The sequence below is a fragment of the Pararge aegeria genome, chromosome 7 (assembly GCF_905163445.1).
Source record: "Pararge aegeria chromosome 7, ilParAegt1.1, whole genome shotgun sequence".
Classification (NCBI taxonomy): Eukaryota; Metazoa; Arthropoda; class Insecta; order Lepidoptera; family Nymphalidae; genus Pararge; species Pararge aegeria.
Genome location: NC_053186.1, coordinates 5279728 through 5297643, shown reverse-complemented (window position 1 = coordinate 5297643; position 17916 = coordinate 5279728). Strand labels below are relative to the sequence as shown.

At 35.1% G+C, this 17916-nt stretch overlaps 1 protein-coding gene across 1 annotated transcript; it reads right to left on the bottom strand.

Moving 5' to 3' along the window:
• Positions 1 to 11741: 11741 nt before the first annotated feature.
• Positions 11742 to 16506, bottom strand: LOC120625152 (cuticle protein 1-like). Its single transcript, XM_039892118.1, has 3 exons — positions 16453 to 16506; positions 12665 to 12846; positions 11742 to 12319 (listed from the first exon to the last, which is right to left on the bottom strand). Exons 1-3 carry the CDS (start codon positions 16465 to 16467, stop codon positions 12241 to 12243), a joined length of 276 nt encoding a protein of 91 aa, XP_039748052.1. The 5' UTR covers positions 16468 to 16506; the 3' UTR covers positions 11742 to 12240.
• Positions 16507 to 17916: the final 1410 nt, after the last annotated feature.

The following is a 17916-nucleotide window of genomic DNA, read 5'->3' as shown; positions in this document are numbered from 1 at the left end:
GATTTTTTCTTTGATCAATTGCCCAAAAAATCTCATTATTTCTTTACTTGCGTATGCAATCGCAATTTTTATTAATCACATTTATTGGAATGTTATCATTAGTTTGAGATTTAAAGAGCCTTCTAAAAAAATTACCCCCTTTTCTACGTTTAACGTGAATTTTAATCTGTGAAATTTTAATTTCTGGACCATCTCCCGCAAAATTTAATATAGCTTTTTTGGCCAATTCGCTATTGTTTATACACTGACATTTGGTCAAAGATTTATTATCTGTGGAGTTGGTAGTATCTTGTGCGTCTTCGGCCTCATTCATAGCAGGTAATCCTTTTGACGTATTCCTATTACCTATTAATGAATCTGTAGATTTCTCATCTACGGATTGGTCCGCCGATGCATTCGATATCGGTTTGGCAAAGTACTTATTACTTGTGGTATGGCCAAAAAACTTATTGCATAAAGATTTTTCCATATTCTTATTATCTCTGGATTGCTCTACATACTTTTCATCTATAGATTGGGCGACAGATTTTGTATTTGTAGGTTGAGCAAAATCTTTAATATCTATGGAATGCGTTTGATATTCTTTGGCGCTTCTCTGCTCGATTTTCCCGCTTATCAATTTGTCTATGTTAGCATCAGTAATTTGGAGTTCCTTCAGGATTCTGATTTTCTCGACTCTACTATATAATTTGATGCTAGATATTCTAGTCTCGAGACACCGGTCTGTTTTCTTTTGATCCTTTGGTATTTTGGCCGATATTATTCGGCGATTAGATTTATTTACAATCGGTGATTTATTATCTATGTTGGTCTTCGTCTTACTTTTCTCCATGATTCTTATTTTCACATTTTGATTTAAATGGCTTTCGTCTTCTTTGTCTCTAAGAGGATAGAGATGGATCAGTGAGGTGATTACCATAAAGACAATAACAAGCGTGACACCCTATTGAGAAAGACGTGTCGCCAAACAATTTTGCGTTCCTTTACGAAGCCACGTAGGAACCGTTTATGCTAGCAATTTTTGATTGCTCGCTTTATAAAATTGCTTTGATAAGCGCCCTTTGTGTTCTTTCTAGTAGAGTAAGAGTTATCTCTTACTACTAGAAACCCAAAACTTATGTTTTGGGTGCGCCACCCCATACTCTGTTACCATAGTTTATAAGTAATTGAAAGAGAGCTAATAGACTTGTGATTAGATTTTTTGGAGAAGGAGAACAATGTCATCCGCAAATGCACCATTTGAGAGCCTGTTGGCGCAGTGGGCAGCGACCCTGCTCTCTGCGTCCAAGGCCGTGGGTTCGATTCCCAAAACTGGAAAAAAAAAATGTGTGAAAAACATAAATATTTTTCAGTGTCTGGGTGTTGATCTGTATATTATGAGTATTTATGTGTATTATATTCATAATAAAATATTCATCCGCTATTTAAGTACCCATAACACAAGCTACGCTTACTTTGGGGCTAGATGGCAATGTGTGTATTGTCGTAGTATCTACAACCGTTAAGTAAGTATATAGTAAATAGTGGTGGGGCTAAGACATTGCCTTGGAAAACACCTTTCTACTGGAAGGAGGATATCTATGTGATCTTCACATACTGAGATCGTTTACTCAAGTAGTCTGATTTATATATCTCCCATGCAATCCCATCACTTTGGGAATTTATGGATAGTCAAAAAAGGGAACCTGAAATATTAATTGTGGTTAGGTACCTAATTTGTGGTTGTAAAATATATCTTAATAGATAAAATAATAGAAACTAATTTTACAATGATCATTTTAGAGTAAAAATAAATAGTATTATACCTTCTGATATTTAAAAGAGGACAATTTTTCCTATACTATTTTGTCAATAGTAATAAGGACAAACAGAATTTCTATGCAGACGAAACAAAATCGCTTGTCCTTGTACAATCTTACCTGGTGTTCACATTACAGTTGAAGTCTTGCTGTTCTTTACTATGAAAAATCTGTTCCTTACCACAAGGAATCTGTTCTTTACAGCAAGGAATATTTTCTTCACTGCTAGGAATTTGTTCTTTACAATGAGCTATCTGCTCAGTATCCGGATTTTTAATGCGCGAAAATATTATATCTATTGGCACGCAACATATAATTTGATAGCAGATTTTTATCCTTGCTAACAATTCTTGCATTATGTTCTCAATTATACAACTAACAAATACTTCATCCTCTTCGTTTACCTCTTGCCTTTTTTTATTGGGTTTCATACAAAAATTCATTGTTATGACATTTTTCTTACGTCAGATTTAGAGACGTCATTTTACCGAAATGTATTGTTTTTTATTGCGTGATGAACTTTCTGCATTTAGAATAAAGTATTTTGTTTCACTTCTGCAACAGCAGCAAACTTCTCGATTAGCAAATATCAGGGCTAATGAAAAAAAGATAAAAGTATAATGTATAATATGCAAGATGCTCGGGACAGTCATTTACGATTGCCAATGTTTTCATTACTGAAGGTTTGAAATATTGGGCGATTGAAGCTCCAAGAACAAGAATAAAATATATCTAATTTATTTATTTATAGAATAAAAAATATCTCATTTATATTTTTATTTCTTTTCAAATTTATTTTTATTCTGCTTCAATGTTTATAAATTATTAAAACGCCTTAATGATCGTTACACGAACGATCATTTTTTAATACACTTAAAAATAAATAAAGTTGTCTCGCATGTTCGTACCAAAGGTAGCACCTTAATTGATATTATTATTACTTTCGTTAAAGGCAAACTTGTACTAGTTTATAATAAGCAAGAATGTATAAACTCAAAATAATGAATAGTATTTATTTGATGTTCTCATTCGCCTTGGAGAGTTGAAAATAATGTATGTGCCTCTAAAGAAAACTGGATTAAATATTGCACCTACATTCTTACTAGGGTTGCCAGCTTTTTAAAGCAAGTAAAGTAAGTAATAGATTAATATGAATTAAATAATATTTGACCTTTTTATACCGTCAAAAAGCGGCTTACCTTTGACCTACCTTTGGGGGAGAGGAATAATATTCTGTTAGCGATGAAAGAAACTTGCATGCCTGAGAGTTCTCCATTTTTTTTTCTTTTTCGCTCTGAGCCAGCGTGGTGGCCTACAGTCTATGATAGGTTGATAATGATTGGAAGATCTAAGAAAAAAAAAAGTTATTTCTAAACTACAAAGCGTGAAGAACGTACATTTACAACGTATAATAATAATTTTGAGCGAAGCGAGATCTTGTTTATTTGAGTGAAATTGTATTTTATCTGTCCGTTCATCCGTCTATAAGACTGTTACCTAGACTCCTTTTAGACTTTTGAAGACTTTTGAATAAAGAGATTTGTAGCTAATCGAATGCATGGGCATGCATTCTACATAATCAACAATAAAACTGTACCTACGTTAAAAGCAAAAACTGTGGCTCTTGACAGAATTTTATGTATTTAAACTAAATTTTGTTCAGCTTGTCCAGCAGCATATATATACATACATACATATTCTACGTAATCTACGTTCCGGGAGAGACGTCTATGTGATTGAGTAAGGTAGTCGCGCGGCTTATATTGCGGTATTTTGTTACAACCGCTAGTTACATATATAAAAAAGTAAGTGCCAACCCTATTTCTTACGTTCAATTTATTATAAGGTTGTACAACTTAAATTACTTTAACATGTTATTTTGACACTCGCTTTATTTTATTATAATTATTTACGACATTATGGATAATAGTTATTTTTGGGGAGTAAAATATGTTATACGTTTGTTTTATAATTTACCGCTCTTGAAACAGGCAAAGATGTATTGGTTCTGTTCTGTCCTGTTCAAATGTATTGGTTCTTATCATCGGCCTCTAATATACAATGTAGTAATGTAAGAGACATCCCGGTTTTCTACCTAAACGCCAATATTTATATTGTTTTCCTTCGTTCGCGTATCTCGAACTTTTTATTTGTTACTTAGTCCCATACGAATTTCATTCTACAACCTACCGCGTTACATCGCTGGGCCAATGCGCTTCTTCAATATTTTTTTTTTTGCAATTATTGCCTAATCCTTAAAAAGGCATGCAGGCGAGTCGCCGCGGTATATCGGGGTGCACATAAAATATATTTTTTCATTATAAAATAGCATTTGACTGCAATCTCACGTCCGTGTTGATAACGGTTTTTTAAGGGATTAAAAGTAGCCTAATTTACGCCGTTCTTGCAACCAAAAATGAAGCTGATTGGTTGCTTGTTTAGGGGTGAGATGCGAAAGGCTCGCGACAGAAATCTTCGCCGAGATTTGGGGGGAGCGTAGAGGCGAATTAAACTTAGGTAAATTTTATAAAAAAAATCTATAAGAAAATTGTGATACGGTTTTGAAATATACGAAATTACTTCAAATTTCTTGTAAATTAGATAAATTTTTTTGCAAAGTTATCACTAGAGGTAGAGGCAAAGGTACCGCCAAAAAGTTGATTGAATTACACGCATTTTAAGGTCCTTAGTAGGTCCAGCATGTGTGCGGCCAATGACACGATTTTACCCCCCCGAGGGCCTTTCGCCCCGCAATAGCTCTGTCTTGACTGCTTTGTCCTCTATGACTGATGACTATGCTTAAACTGTTATTATTGTAACTAATTAATTATGCAATCAACTTGTAAACGCCTAGGCGAGATATGTTAAAGGCTGTAAACCATCTTTGTATCTCACGCATTTTTAAAATAAACCATCGATATATGTACCACATACATTTACAGCTGTGAGGTGTATCTTGCATTCCTAAGAGGTAACAATGAAAACAAGACCCTTGGAGCAAAAATTAAATTGAAGCCCTATTTAAACTCTTAAATAGTTTAAATTATTATTAGGTATGGGGTTTTATTGAAAAAGTTTTGCCCTAAGTTAGGAAACTGGCGGAATCCAACTCAGTGCCTCGGAGAGAAAGATAAGGTCTATCCCGAGCAGTGCGAATCAGCCATCGCTGATGATGGAACTCTATCGTTTAGGAGCGGAAGTTTAGGGGCTCTGTCCACTTGCGCTAGGATAGATACGCCATTGATGTCCGGTATCCTAAGATAGATAGATATCTATCGATTTAAGGTTAATCTAGATCCACTTTATTAAACACAAATTCGTAACACACACCAAAGAGAAGTATCGCTAAAACCAAAATTAATAAATGTGTGAATATAAGAAAATTATACTTCCTCTTGTGTACAACCTAACCCTAAAGTCTAAGTGTTTTTTTCCCTTTACTTTGTTGGTTTGCCTGGCAGACATCGCTTTTTAGCGATAAGGCCGCCCATTGTACCTGTGAGTTTTATAAATTTTATTTTGTTTTGTTTATAATTTCATTTCCGTTGGATGTACAATAAAGTGTTTTTTCATTTCATTTCATTTTCATTATACCTTCCCCTTTCCATTTTTCTTTCCTTCCGCCTGTTCGTCCACCCGTCAGTCAACAGCCAGTAACCCCTGAACCGTAATAGGTAGAGTTGTAATTTTCACAATAAAATGTATATAGCACCGTAATACGGAACCCTTCGTGTGCGAGTCTTACTTGCACTTAGCCGGTTTTTTAAAGATCCCAATCTTTTCTGAAGGCTGTATTTTTATTGATAAAAAATCTTGATATTAGTATTTCTGTTCCAGGAATTCCATTTGTCACTGTGTGCCAAACTCTGTAAATGACCTTGACGATGCGCATTCTTGAATCCGTTCAACCTGTGTGTCTTTAGTTTTTCTTATATCAGTGGATTTTAACTAGAAATGGTATCAATTGCAAGACATCTTCTTTCTTAAGGCAAAAAAGTTTAACGACTATTTTTATAGAGCTATTTATCTTTATCTAGCTAATTAGACCTTATAAGTGACACTCCTATAGGTGAATATATTCTTAAAAGGCTAGTTTATCATGTTATTAGAACTGTTAATGCGTTAAATAAAGTTATTACACGAATAGCTACTTATATATATACACTACGACCATACATACATCGCCATATAGCCCCAAAGTAAGCGTGGCTTGTGTTATGTGTACTAAGATGAATATTTTTATGAATAATACACATAAATACTTATAAAATACAGATAAACACCCAGACACTCAAAAACATTCATGTTCATCACACAAACATTTTTCAGTTGTGGGAATCGAACCCACGATGTTGGGACTCAGAAAGCAGGGTCGCTGCCCACTGCACCAGTCGGCCGTCTTTATTTATCTATTACTTTATTTTTTGTAACATCTGTTATTATGTAAACAATCTTTTCGTTAATATTTTTAGTGTAAACTTTGATATGATAGTAAAAAAAGAACAAGCGTGTTGAAATATGTAAAACTAAATATGGTTTTTGCAGGTAGGTATGGACTATGGTCTAGCGGCAGGGTTCTGCCATCGTTTGTTACCATATTATATATTGTGTAGGAACCTACAAAGACGTTTCGGTACGATGCCGCGTAGAAACCGATAAGGGGTGGGGGGGTATATAACCTAATGTAACAGTTTCACTCGCTACAATCTTAGACTGCATCCTCACACACCACTAGGGGGACCGCAGTCAATAAATATGTGAAAGACAGACATACAGACATCTTCCGCAAGGAAGAAAAATTTATTGTAAATGTTGATGTTGGAAAAGAGCAACTGCTTAGTTTCTTGCCGGCTTCTTCTCGGTATAATATGCTTTTAGAACCGGTAGAAGAATCACTGCAAACATGCATGCCTATGTGAAGTTGCAAAAGTGCTTATAAAGTATCCCTTGATTTATTTTATTTATCCTTATTAACTGTGTTCTGTATCCGAAGAGTAATCATCGTTTTATACGAGTAGCTTCCCGAGATAAAATTATTAATAAGTGTCCGAAATCAATCAATTTAATTATACAATTGTTCTTGGACGCTGCGCAATATTACACCTTCCATCAATCATTAAGTATTTTTTTATTGAATACGTTCGCAATTTAAAAATCATTATCCACCAAATATAGTCCGCCATTTTCTTCCGCAATAATTAAGTCATGCGGCAATATTTAACCTGTCCCGAAAGTTGATCGGATACATGTACCATTGTCCTTGCATTGTCAAAATATATGGTACTGATATGGCTGTTCTGTGAAGCTATTGTGGGTAGGAAGGCCAGATAGTTCATCGTCTTTAGTTCAGCGTCTTTAGTTGCACTAAGTAGGGAACAGGTTGTTTTTTATTCAGTTACAAAACTAACCTAATATAACCTATGTACCAAGGTATAACTAAAAACGTCTTCAAAACCACCGCAGCTAGGCAGCCTAAGATGCTCTTGGATGGCCAACTCATTCCTTGGCAAAGGTAACTGCTATCTCGAAGATCACCGGTAGACTCGTTAACCTTTTTTGGCAATTCTTTTAATAGAACTCGAGTCCCCGGTCACCGCGGCCCCAAAGTATCTTCTCCAAAAGGCACAAAAGTGAAATTGCTATGATTTTTTTCATATATGCGCCTCTTTTTCTTTTTGGCACTGGTAGCAGCTGCACCCACCATTGACGAGGTTACCTAGATGTGTGATGCAGGTAGGGTATCTACACGCGTGGCAATGTACACCTATAACAACAAAACTATTTTCAACAATACAGTATTATTATTTATCTAATTAAACACATTAGATAAGTTGTGCATTCCATGAGGATCAAAATTGACCTTTACAACGTATCATTAAATTGAATGAGATTATAAAATTCAAATAATAAAGACATACCGCCGAGTGGTTTTGCGTTCTGGTACGATGTCACATAGACACGTTTTAAGGATTTTATATAATAAATGGCATAGTGGTATAACCTTTACTAAGCTACTTACACCAATCAATGTTTAAACAAAACCACCTGCTTGTTTTAATCATACGATGTTGTTATTTAATTAAATATGTCTACCATTTTTGGTAAAGCAAGGACTCTGGTAACATCCGAATGTTGATCTGTCACCTGAAAGTTATTTTAATTGTTCGAAAATTATTTACGAACTCACATTATGATTTCTATGTACGTACTACGTAGGTAGTATTGAACAGGAAATACCTATCTACTAGGCACTGATAGTGATTTGGAACCTTTGAATAATGATGAAACGGTATTTTTGGTCAGGTGGAGACGTTTGTCTACGGATCAAGAGGTTCTGAGTTCGTTGGCTCAAAATTTGTATTCATAGACAAAGTCAAAGACAAAAATATCCTTATTCAAGTGGCCCATAGATGCCACTTATGCTGCGTTCATTACATAAAAAATGTGTACCTACATGGTAGTGAGATGATGACGAAATTATATTCGTTAACCTAAAACTAAAGCGTTGGGTTTAAAACGCGCCCTGATCTAAGAAGATCACAAAAAAAAGTCGGATGTTCTTTTTTGTTATCACCATCTCACATTGCTTTTTAAAATAATAATAAGAGCCTAGTTAGAGCAATAATTCACAACCAAGCTTTTATATCAGTTACATAGCTAATCATTAATGCTATACAAGGACTTTTCCATAAGTTTAACTTACGTTTAACTTTTTAACTTTAAAAGACATCTCCAAGATGTCAACCGGTAGGTTTTTGTAATATGGCATTAAATTTCTTTTAAACGAATTACTAATTTTACCGAGCCTACTATATTGAACTGCAAGTTTATCCTTACTTCTAATGTTCAAATTATTGCACTAAGATTTTCGTGGTTTATCAACATTTTTTAAATATAGTTCAACAACGATAATATTTTTGGATTTGTCGATATTTCGACCCAGTTGCATGGATCATGGTCACGACGGGACGTCCCGTTGAACTATAATGTAAGAAATATTGCAGTCACATTTTTCGTTAATTTAGAAATATCTTTGTGAACATGCATGAAATTTTTAGATACATATATACTATAAATGAGAATCATGTGTATCGAAATTCCCTGTCTTGTATCTAAAAGACAATAACTATTGTTTTAAACAAGAACTAATATCTAGCAACAGGCCCATCTGGGAATCGAAACCAGGACCTCAGGATACGACCAGACCAAACAAAAAAAAATCAAATTCAAGCAGTACCCTAAAAAGAAAAGATGGCTGACGCACACAAAACATAAATGACTAATGCAAGAAATGGCTGCACAGAATCATCAAGGGGCTGAATAAACATAGACAAAACAACATTACTGCATAGATTTAATTAAAAAATAACATGATTAAAGATTCAAGTAATTACGCTCAATTAGCACTTCCTTTTTTACGTAAACGGTAAAATCCTCTGAATAATGAATATGTAAAATCCAAAAGGAAGGATCGACGTGACGATATCTCAAACATTTTTTTTTACTAAGGAGTTAGGTATTTGAGGACAAGGCTTAGTCTGGATTGGTAACTTCTAGTCTTTCTGTTCTAAAATGGTGTTTGTATCCTTATTGGACCGGGTCTCAGTAATAACTTGGATGAAAATCTATTGTCCGTATCTCATTAGCTTACAACCTTACATTTCAGCTATTGTAAAAAACTTAATACAGAATAGAAACTGAAAAAATTAGGGATACGGGGTCCAGCAGAGTATGTTAATCAATATAATTAAACAAAACACTTTGTCATAAGGCAAGAGATTTATTATACATAGAATTTAAATCACCGATAGCCTATAACAGTCCACTGCGGACTAATGGCCCCTCCAAACGGGTGGGTTTGCCCATTATTACCACGCTTGGCAGACGGGTTGGTGATCGCAGTAGATTGTAGTAATAGTACAGAGGACTCTGCTGCCCGTTCTCCGCTATACCTACTTATTCCCTTAGCCGCCTCGTACGATACCCGCGGGAAGCGGTTGGGTGGTGACATTGGCGTGCACTTCGTACATTCACAAAAGCACTGCCTACCCTAAAAATTATATATAACTCGTATAGTAGGAGGATATTTGGGGTTTTTTGGAAATCTTACCACTGTATGCATGCCCTGGTAAGAAGCTCAGTGCACGCCACTGGGTGGTGACAACTGTATTTCTCTTTTATTCATTTTTATATATGATATATAATATATATATATATATATATATATATATATATAAATATATATATTATACACATATATATATATATATATATTATACATATATATTATACATATATATATATATATATATATATATATATATATATATAAATAACCTAAACTTAACTAAACTAAACTTTTTACTGTAACTGTTTTTTATCTCCGCCATTGGTTGCCTGGAATAAATCGCTATGTAGCGATAAGGCCGCCAAATTGTATACGTTGTTTTGTTATACTTTTCTTATTGTTCTATGTACTTTTTGTGGTGTGCAATAGAAGTATATTCATTCATTCCCATAATTGTATTCGATCGTAACTGTAAGGAAAATTCAAAAAAAAAAATTAATTTAAAAATTTTGAAGTATCTGATCAAGTTTAGTAGCTATTCGATTTCTTTGCTACACGAAACGGTTGCATTTGATTGAATAGATACGACCACCGCACCGCGCTGTCACTCGATTTAGGATGCTTCTTATTCACTGCGGTATTGTATCTAAAAACTAATAGTATCTAAAAGTATACCATTCTCAGGTTAACTTTAATAATGCGAAAAAAAAGGAGCGAAACGTGCGTAAAGAGTAACATTGTGTTCCGTACTTCCGTACAGAGTCCCAGGCTTTTCGCGGACGCAGATTAAGCTTTATTTTTTGTTTATCATGGAAGTCTAGCTTTCCAATAAATTTAAAAAAGATTTTTCTAAGCTCAATAAAGTCTGAACGCTATGTTCAATAGCTTATTTATATCGTTCACAAAAATTGGGATATCAAAAAATACTTTTTGAAATCGGACTGACACACTTCCCGATTTTAGCGTGTTCTAAAAAATAAGTTCTCCTATTAAAAGGTGGGTGGAATAAATCCTTAAACTATATTTTTCGTTTTAATTATTGTCAATCTAAATATAAATTTTCATTGATATACCTTAAAAGATTACCGATTTTCACACTTACTTTCATCCCCTATTTAAACACCCTTAGGGATGAATTTTTTCAATGTTATAAAGCCTAGTCTTACTTAAGAATTGGTCTATCAGTTGAAAAAGGTATGAAGAACAAATCGTAGTATCTCAACAGTCAAGAACGTACGTGTTTTCATTATGCCTGCTGTAATGACCTACAATAAGTTGAACATTAAATATGTAAACCAGTATGTAGAAATTTTGAGCAAGTTAAGACTTGCTCAAAATTTCTACTACATTACGATGTATCAGCTGTTGGTTGTCTGGTTGTTGTTGGTGGTTTTATAGACCCTTATACCTTTTCCTGGGTGATTAATTGCAGAATGTTGTTTTTTGAATAAAAAATTATGTACTTTTTGTACTACGATTCACTTTCTAATAGAGAAGTGATATTTTAAAGATCGGTTAAAGATATATGTATTAGAGATATTATCATTAAATTTTATTATCCATTGCAGGGCACGGGTCTCCTCTTATAAGGATAAGGGTAAGCATTAGTCCACCACGCTGGCCCAGTGCAGTTTGGTGGACTTCACACGCCTTTGAGAACACTATTGAGAACTTTTAGGCGTGCAGGTATCCTCACGATATTTCCCTTCAGAGTGTGAGCCTAAAGTCTAACCGTCTCTTCTCTGGGCTATCATCGCTAATAATATTCAAAACATATATCTAAAAATTTTAAAGCTACTTAAGTGTAAAAGGGAAAGTTATTAAGAAACAGTTTCGATTTACCATATTTATATACATTTTTTTACACAGTTTTTTTTACAAAATAACCAAAATGCTGAGCAAAAATCAGTTCGCGTTATTTACAATTTCATAAGGTACAAGTAAAATATGGCAGTAACATTGCTAATTTACACAAAATTCATACAAAACAATAATGTAATTGACAGAATATATTATGGGCGAGTATAACTGTATTCAACCTGGGAAAGAACTTTAAAAAGAATTGAATTCTACTGTGAGTATAAATGCATTGCATTCAACTTTGACCACAGCAGAATTCAAACCCAGTATTCATGGAGTATAGTTCCATTCAAATCGAGTAGAATAACATTCAACTGTGATTTGCATCCAATTCTGGTGTGAATATGGACAAACCCAAGGAAGAATTACAGTTTAACTTTATTTGGTTGTGCCAAAGGTTGTATGGCATTCAATACCCTAGGTTAATTAATAATGTCACAGTAAAGTTTTGCGTGAAGTCTGGCATTAACATATGTCTGTATGTCCGGAAGGCTAGCCTAGAGTCTGGACTGTTCACCAGCAGTATGGGTAGTTGGGGCATGCGGCAGCGTTGAAGTTGGCCGGGTATTTAGCAGCAATGTTCGCGTTGGGGCTGAAACAAAATGTCATTTGTAATAATTTATTCAAATAGTGAGTCGCTCTTCTCATCGTATTAATATTCCACTGCTGCGTACATCCTCTCTTATTGGAAAGTGGAATTTTGAAAGGTTTTGGCGTCACAGACAGGAAAAAATTATATTGCTGGACATTGCTGGATTCCTAGTACCCAAATCATGGCAGGCATATACTGATGGTATGAAAATGAACGCCACCGTTATAGAACTGCTTGCAGAAGGAGTAGTGGAGACATAAATAATAGTACAGCGACATTTTTTATATAGACATAATATACTGTTTGTTTGAAATCAGGGAACCACAATTTTCTTTAAATACTTACTCAGCAGGTGCTACGGGCAAGATGGAGGGGTTGTAGACCCACTCGGGGATGGGCTGGCCTTCCGGGGTAAAGCGGGCGAAGGCGTTGGTGTCGCAGTAGGGGTAGTTGGGGCATACTGCGGGATGGAGGCCGGCCGGGTACTCGCGGGCGAGCGCTACCACGGCTACGACGCAGACGATGAACTGTGGACAGGAATATAGGTTACAGTCTGTGGATTACACAGAGTCACTTAGCGGACGACAAAGAGAGTTATGGTCGGTCGGAGTATACTTCACTCTCTCAATCAGTCACTGTCGCATTTAACCACGCGAGAGATGATATTTGATAACACAAAAAGTGCCGAACGCGCGGATAGAAGTTTTCAATTCAAAAACTGCTTCTAAATGTCTTCAAAATCTGTTGTTCAGCTATTTAGCGTAATTCATCATGAAAAACTAATATCGATAGTATTTAGATCTATATCTATAATGACTGTTTGAACCTTGCCAACGCAAAAATTTTACGAGTCCCATATGCCGAACACGTAGAGTTTCATCACCGAACGAAGTTGTACGACTGGCATAGTGCAATCAAGGCCAATTCGAGTCCGACTTAACTACACTGGTACATGACGGGTACAATGCTAGAATAATGTAAGCCAAATCTTGGGGTGTTTGAAATAAAGGAAATTATCAATTAATCTTATCTTATATTATAGTTGTTCCCCTTTAAATTTAAAAAAAAAAGTAGACGACTTATTATGTCTATCTTTTAAGGGTTGACTTATACACACACGAAGTTGCCAGGGACCGCTAGTAAAATAATAACCTCATCGATATAAAATGAACCGTAAGAGTACAAAAATATGCTAACTTACGAACCAGTTTTATGAACGAGCAATTTGAGAAATGGAATGCAGTTATTCAAAACAATAATTGTCATATGAATGTCTAACAAAATAAACACCGAATTTGTTGAATTTATTAGACATCAACGATCTGATAATAACCATGTCGAATTTGCGTAGGCAGACAGACAAACAACTTGTCTCGCTTAGGTATTTAGATTGTTGTGTTCGATTGTTGACGAATTGTCATTGATTATTAATAAACAATAAGATAACAGCCGCCCGATCAAGTAATTTTTAACAAGTTGCCAACCGGTCGTACACTCGTAGTTTAACAGCGAAAATTGTAAACTTATCACAAATTTTGTGTGGAAATGGCAGATCGCAACTGGTTAATTTTTAATGTCAAATTCAAAGTCACTGATTTCTATATAATCAAATATGCTCAAAGAAGGCGTTTGTGATGCGTAAATACAAAAAAAATAGATTTGAGAGATCGTCATAAGTCTAACAACAACTCCCTCGTGGCAGGGTGGGTTTGGCGTGGGAGAGGCTAGACTCACCACGTTACTCCGATACGGATCTGTGGGCTTTAACTATTATTAGCACATATGTACTAATAACAGGAACCACTTTTGCACTAACAGTGACACTAGCAAGTCGTGAGTATGGGCACAAACAATAAACTAGCAAGTCTAGGTCCGGCCTGGGGACCGAACCGAGGACCTCGTTAATGCAAGTTGAGTAACGGTTAAGTTTATACGTAAAAAATAAGACTTCAAGGAGTATTCTTGGATAGCTATTAGTTTTACCACAGAGTAAGTATAGTCAAAGAGGTTCCATAAAGTTGTAAGACGAAGACAAAGCACTCGTAAGTTTAGGATGCAAAAGGATAGTAAGCTTTAGTTGTAAGGGATATCATAACGCAGAGTATATTGACAGACTTGACGTTTCAAAAGTGCTTATATTAGGCCTACTTGAAATAAATGAATTTAAAATTTTTGAATTTTTTGAATTGTTTGTTGTCGGAGCAATGGATAGTTTATGGGCTGGAGAGTGGAATAGGCGACTTAATATCCCGGAAAAACGCACAAATCCCATAGGATAGAACTAAAACAATTAAACCTTTTAATGTCCGTGAGCTGACAGCAGATCTGAATACAGTGGTCTCCTAACTAAGGCAATATAACGGAGCGCAGCAGCGCGTCCTCTGTACTACTACTACTTCGGTCTATACTGCGACCACCGTTGGGCTCTCCCAACGCCTTTAGTCCAGCAGTGGACTGTTACTGACTATTGATTGAATCCCTTAACGATGCGCATATATAACGTTAGTGTGGTTATAGGAATACAGTAATTGCGAATAGTAGATATATGGGAGTTGTGCTAGTTCAGGGGTCTAGAAGTTTCCGAACAACGCCTTTAACGCAATTAGAAAAAAACTAATAATTGGAAGTCTTACCGCGGAGGTAAATAGTGCATAACTAATAAAGTGCAATATCGCTTACGTAAATCACAATTTCGTTAGCCGATTTCATTAAATTGCCATATGTCACGAAATTGTATCTTTTTGCACACAACCATTTTAACAATAACTATGGCCTAACCAATTTTTTACTTCGCTTCGTAAAAAGCTTTTACACAGTCCCGTTTTGATTCTATTTGATTGAAAGGTCTATACATAAAAATGTTTTTTGTAAATACATTCTTTGTATACCATATTAAACGATCAGTTGCCTGGGACTTTGTCCACCTAAAATTTGTAATGATTTTTTTGATTTTCAAACCAAGTTTTCATCTTAGCCGATATAATGATAAAAAGACCTTGGAAGGGAATCCCCTAAAGTCTAAATGTTAACTAAGCAATATTATAACCCTAAGTTTGAAAAACTTTAAAAAAATATGGGGTTTTCTTATTTTATAAAAAAATTTCTTTCTAAGGCTTATTATAATATAATAACATTATGGCCTATAAAACAAGTTTCCAATGTGGATTAAAAAATGTATTCAACATTTTGCTAAATTTTGCATTAATATAATTTCATTTGTAACGATACATTTTATCCATAAAACTAAAGGTTCCCGCCCGATTTTTAAAAAACCGATAAATACGTCGGCGTAGTCGTGGTCAACAGCTAGTCTTAGTAGGTATAATACTGTGGCCAAACAATATAATTTCCCTCGCTCGAAAATAGCTGGTACATCGGATGCCGAATTGATTTGTTGCAAATGTTTTTTGTAGGTACACGCTGTGATAAAATGTAATTTTATTTTAAAACAAGAATAAAAACATGTTGGGACCAACCTCTGAAGTGAATTTCGAGAAGAATACCTTTATTTTTTTATAAAGGTGTAGGTAAAGACAGAGATCGAAGGTTTAACGTGTACTCCCAGGCATGGGGGTTGGACAACGCTAATTTAGTAACAAAGCTGTCATGTCCTAGCGGTACAGAGCTTTAGCCTCCCTTTAAAGAAACTTAGTTCAATCCTCGGCACGCACTTATAAATTTCTTAGTCAGGTAAATATTTAATTTTCGCTAGGCGGTTTCGCGCATTGAAATGTTACAACGTCATTTTATATTTTGATCAAAGTATTTACCGATTTTTATGAAATTTTTAGACAGTTTCATGTGATTGTGATTTTTTATAAATATATATGTTTATTTAGAAATTACCTTTGTACCTATTATGTATCAATAATAAGGTTTTTTTAAATTATTTAAAACATTTATGATACTCAAAGAATTAAGATACGCGGTAGGGAACCTACAATGAAAATATCAAATGTAGGAATAATTTTCAAATATATATTTTTCATAAATTATTTTCTTAATTCAATTATTTTAATGTTTTATCATTAAATAATATTTTAATTCATTCAAACAGATTGCTAGTATTCCACACAATATACAAATGATAAATAGTTTTAAATTAAATGAAGTAAGTATTAAATATTTCTCACCAGTTTAGCGAACATGTTTAATATCCTCTCGACAAAGTGAGACTGATGTTGCGATACGGTTTGCATCGAGTATTTATACTCTTCACGCCCGTCCTATTAGCGATATCCTTTTTTGATATTATATTACATATCATTTGTATGAAATACGGTTAAAAATTGAATGGAGCGTTACCCTTATGAATGAATGAATATAAGCTTTGAGAGCAAGTTTTTTTTTGTCTTGTTTAATATGACCACTGTAGTAAAATCAACTCAACAATTCTGCTTTAAAATACGAGTATATTTTTTTTCTATGAAGGTAGTACCTACATACATACAATAACTAATGAGGTTTAGGTAGATTTTTAGTATTAGTAGAGCTTTTTGTGACAGAGCTCGTCCCGGGTAGTACTGTCGCCATGTTTATTTCTGCTGCTAAGCGGCATTGTTGCAATGCTGTGTTCCGGTCTGAAGGGCGTGGCTGCCGGTGTTATTACAGGCACATGAGGGTTACCACCTACGCCTCAAATTTGATGAAGACAGGGCGGCACAAGGCAGGACGTGCTCTTTGCATGTCCGGTGAAGCGTTGCTCTGTTTATCATAATCATAATCATTTATTTGCAAATCGTCGTCGATGGTTTTCAAGACTTTGTCCGTCAATTATAACAATAAAAAAAGGTATTTTCATTCCAATTTTAGCCCTAGACTCGACCTTACCTATACCATCTGTCGATGTGAGATGATGCAGTCTAAGATTGATTGACAGTTGACAGTTATATAAAATCCAAACCCCTCATAGGTTTTATGCGGCATCGTACAGGAACGCGCTTTTTAGCCTAGCCGCAGCCGAAGCCTCCTAAAGATATGACCTGACCAGAAAACAATCAGAAGTTCTGAGTGAAGAGTTTTCTTAAGTGTCCCTTGCCGCAGACCGAACTAGGACCTTTCACTTGCAACGCTTACCACCGAGTCAGGGCGTTCAATAATATTCTATAGAAGCTGGCGTTACTGTCTTACTACGGCCGGCAGTGTTCAGTGGGCAGCCACCCTTCTTTCTGAGTCTGAGGCTGTGGGTTCAATTCCCACAACTGATGATGAACATGAATGTCTGGGTGTTTATCTGTATTTATGAATATTATTTATAAAAAATATTCATTAGTCATCTTAGTACCCATAACACAAGCTACGCTTACTTTGGGGCTACGCTTACTATATGTGTATTGTCTTAGTATATATTTTTTTTTAATTTGAATGCTGTTAGTGTCTTACGCACTAACGCCTCGCTACGGTGGTTTCGAAGGCATTTTAGATTTAACTTAGTTTTATTGTTGTACATAGGTTATTTTTGGTTGTAAATATTATGTAATATGTTCTCACTTTTCCTTTTCCTCCCACAATGAGAAGGTTTTAGGCCGTAGTTCACCACGCTGGCCCATTCTTGGTATACTTCACACGCCTCTCAGAACATTATGAAGAACTGTCAA

Coding starts and splice junctions, on each gene's coding strand:
- LOC120625152 (XM_039892118.1), bottom strand. Junction 12,320..12,664: donor TTGCCCGTAGCACCTGCTGA/GTAAGTATTTAA, acceptor ATTTTGTTTCAG/CCCCAACGCGAACATTGCTG.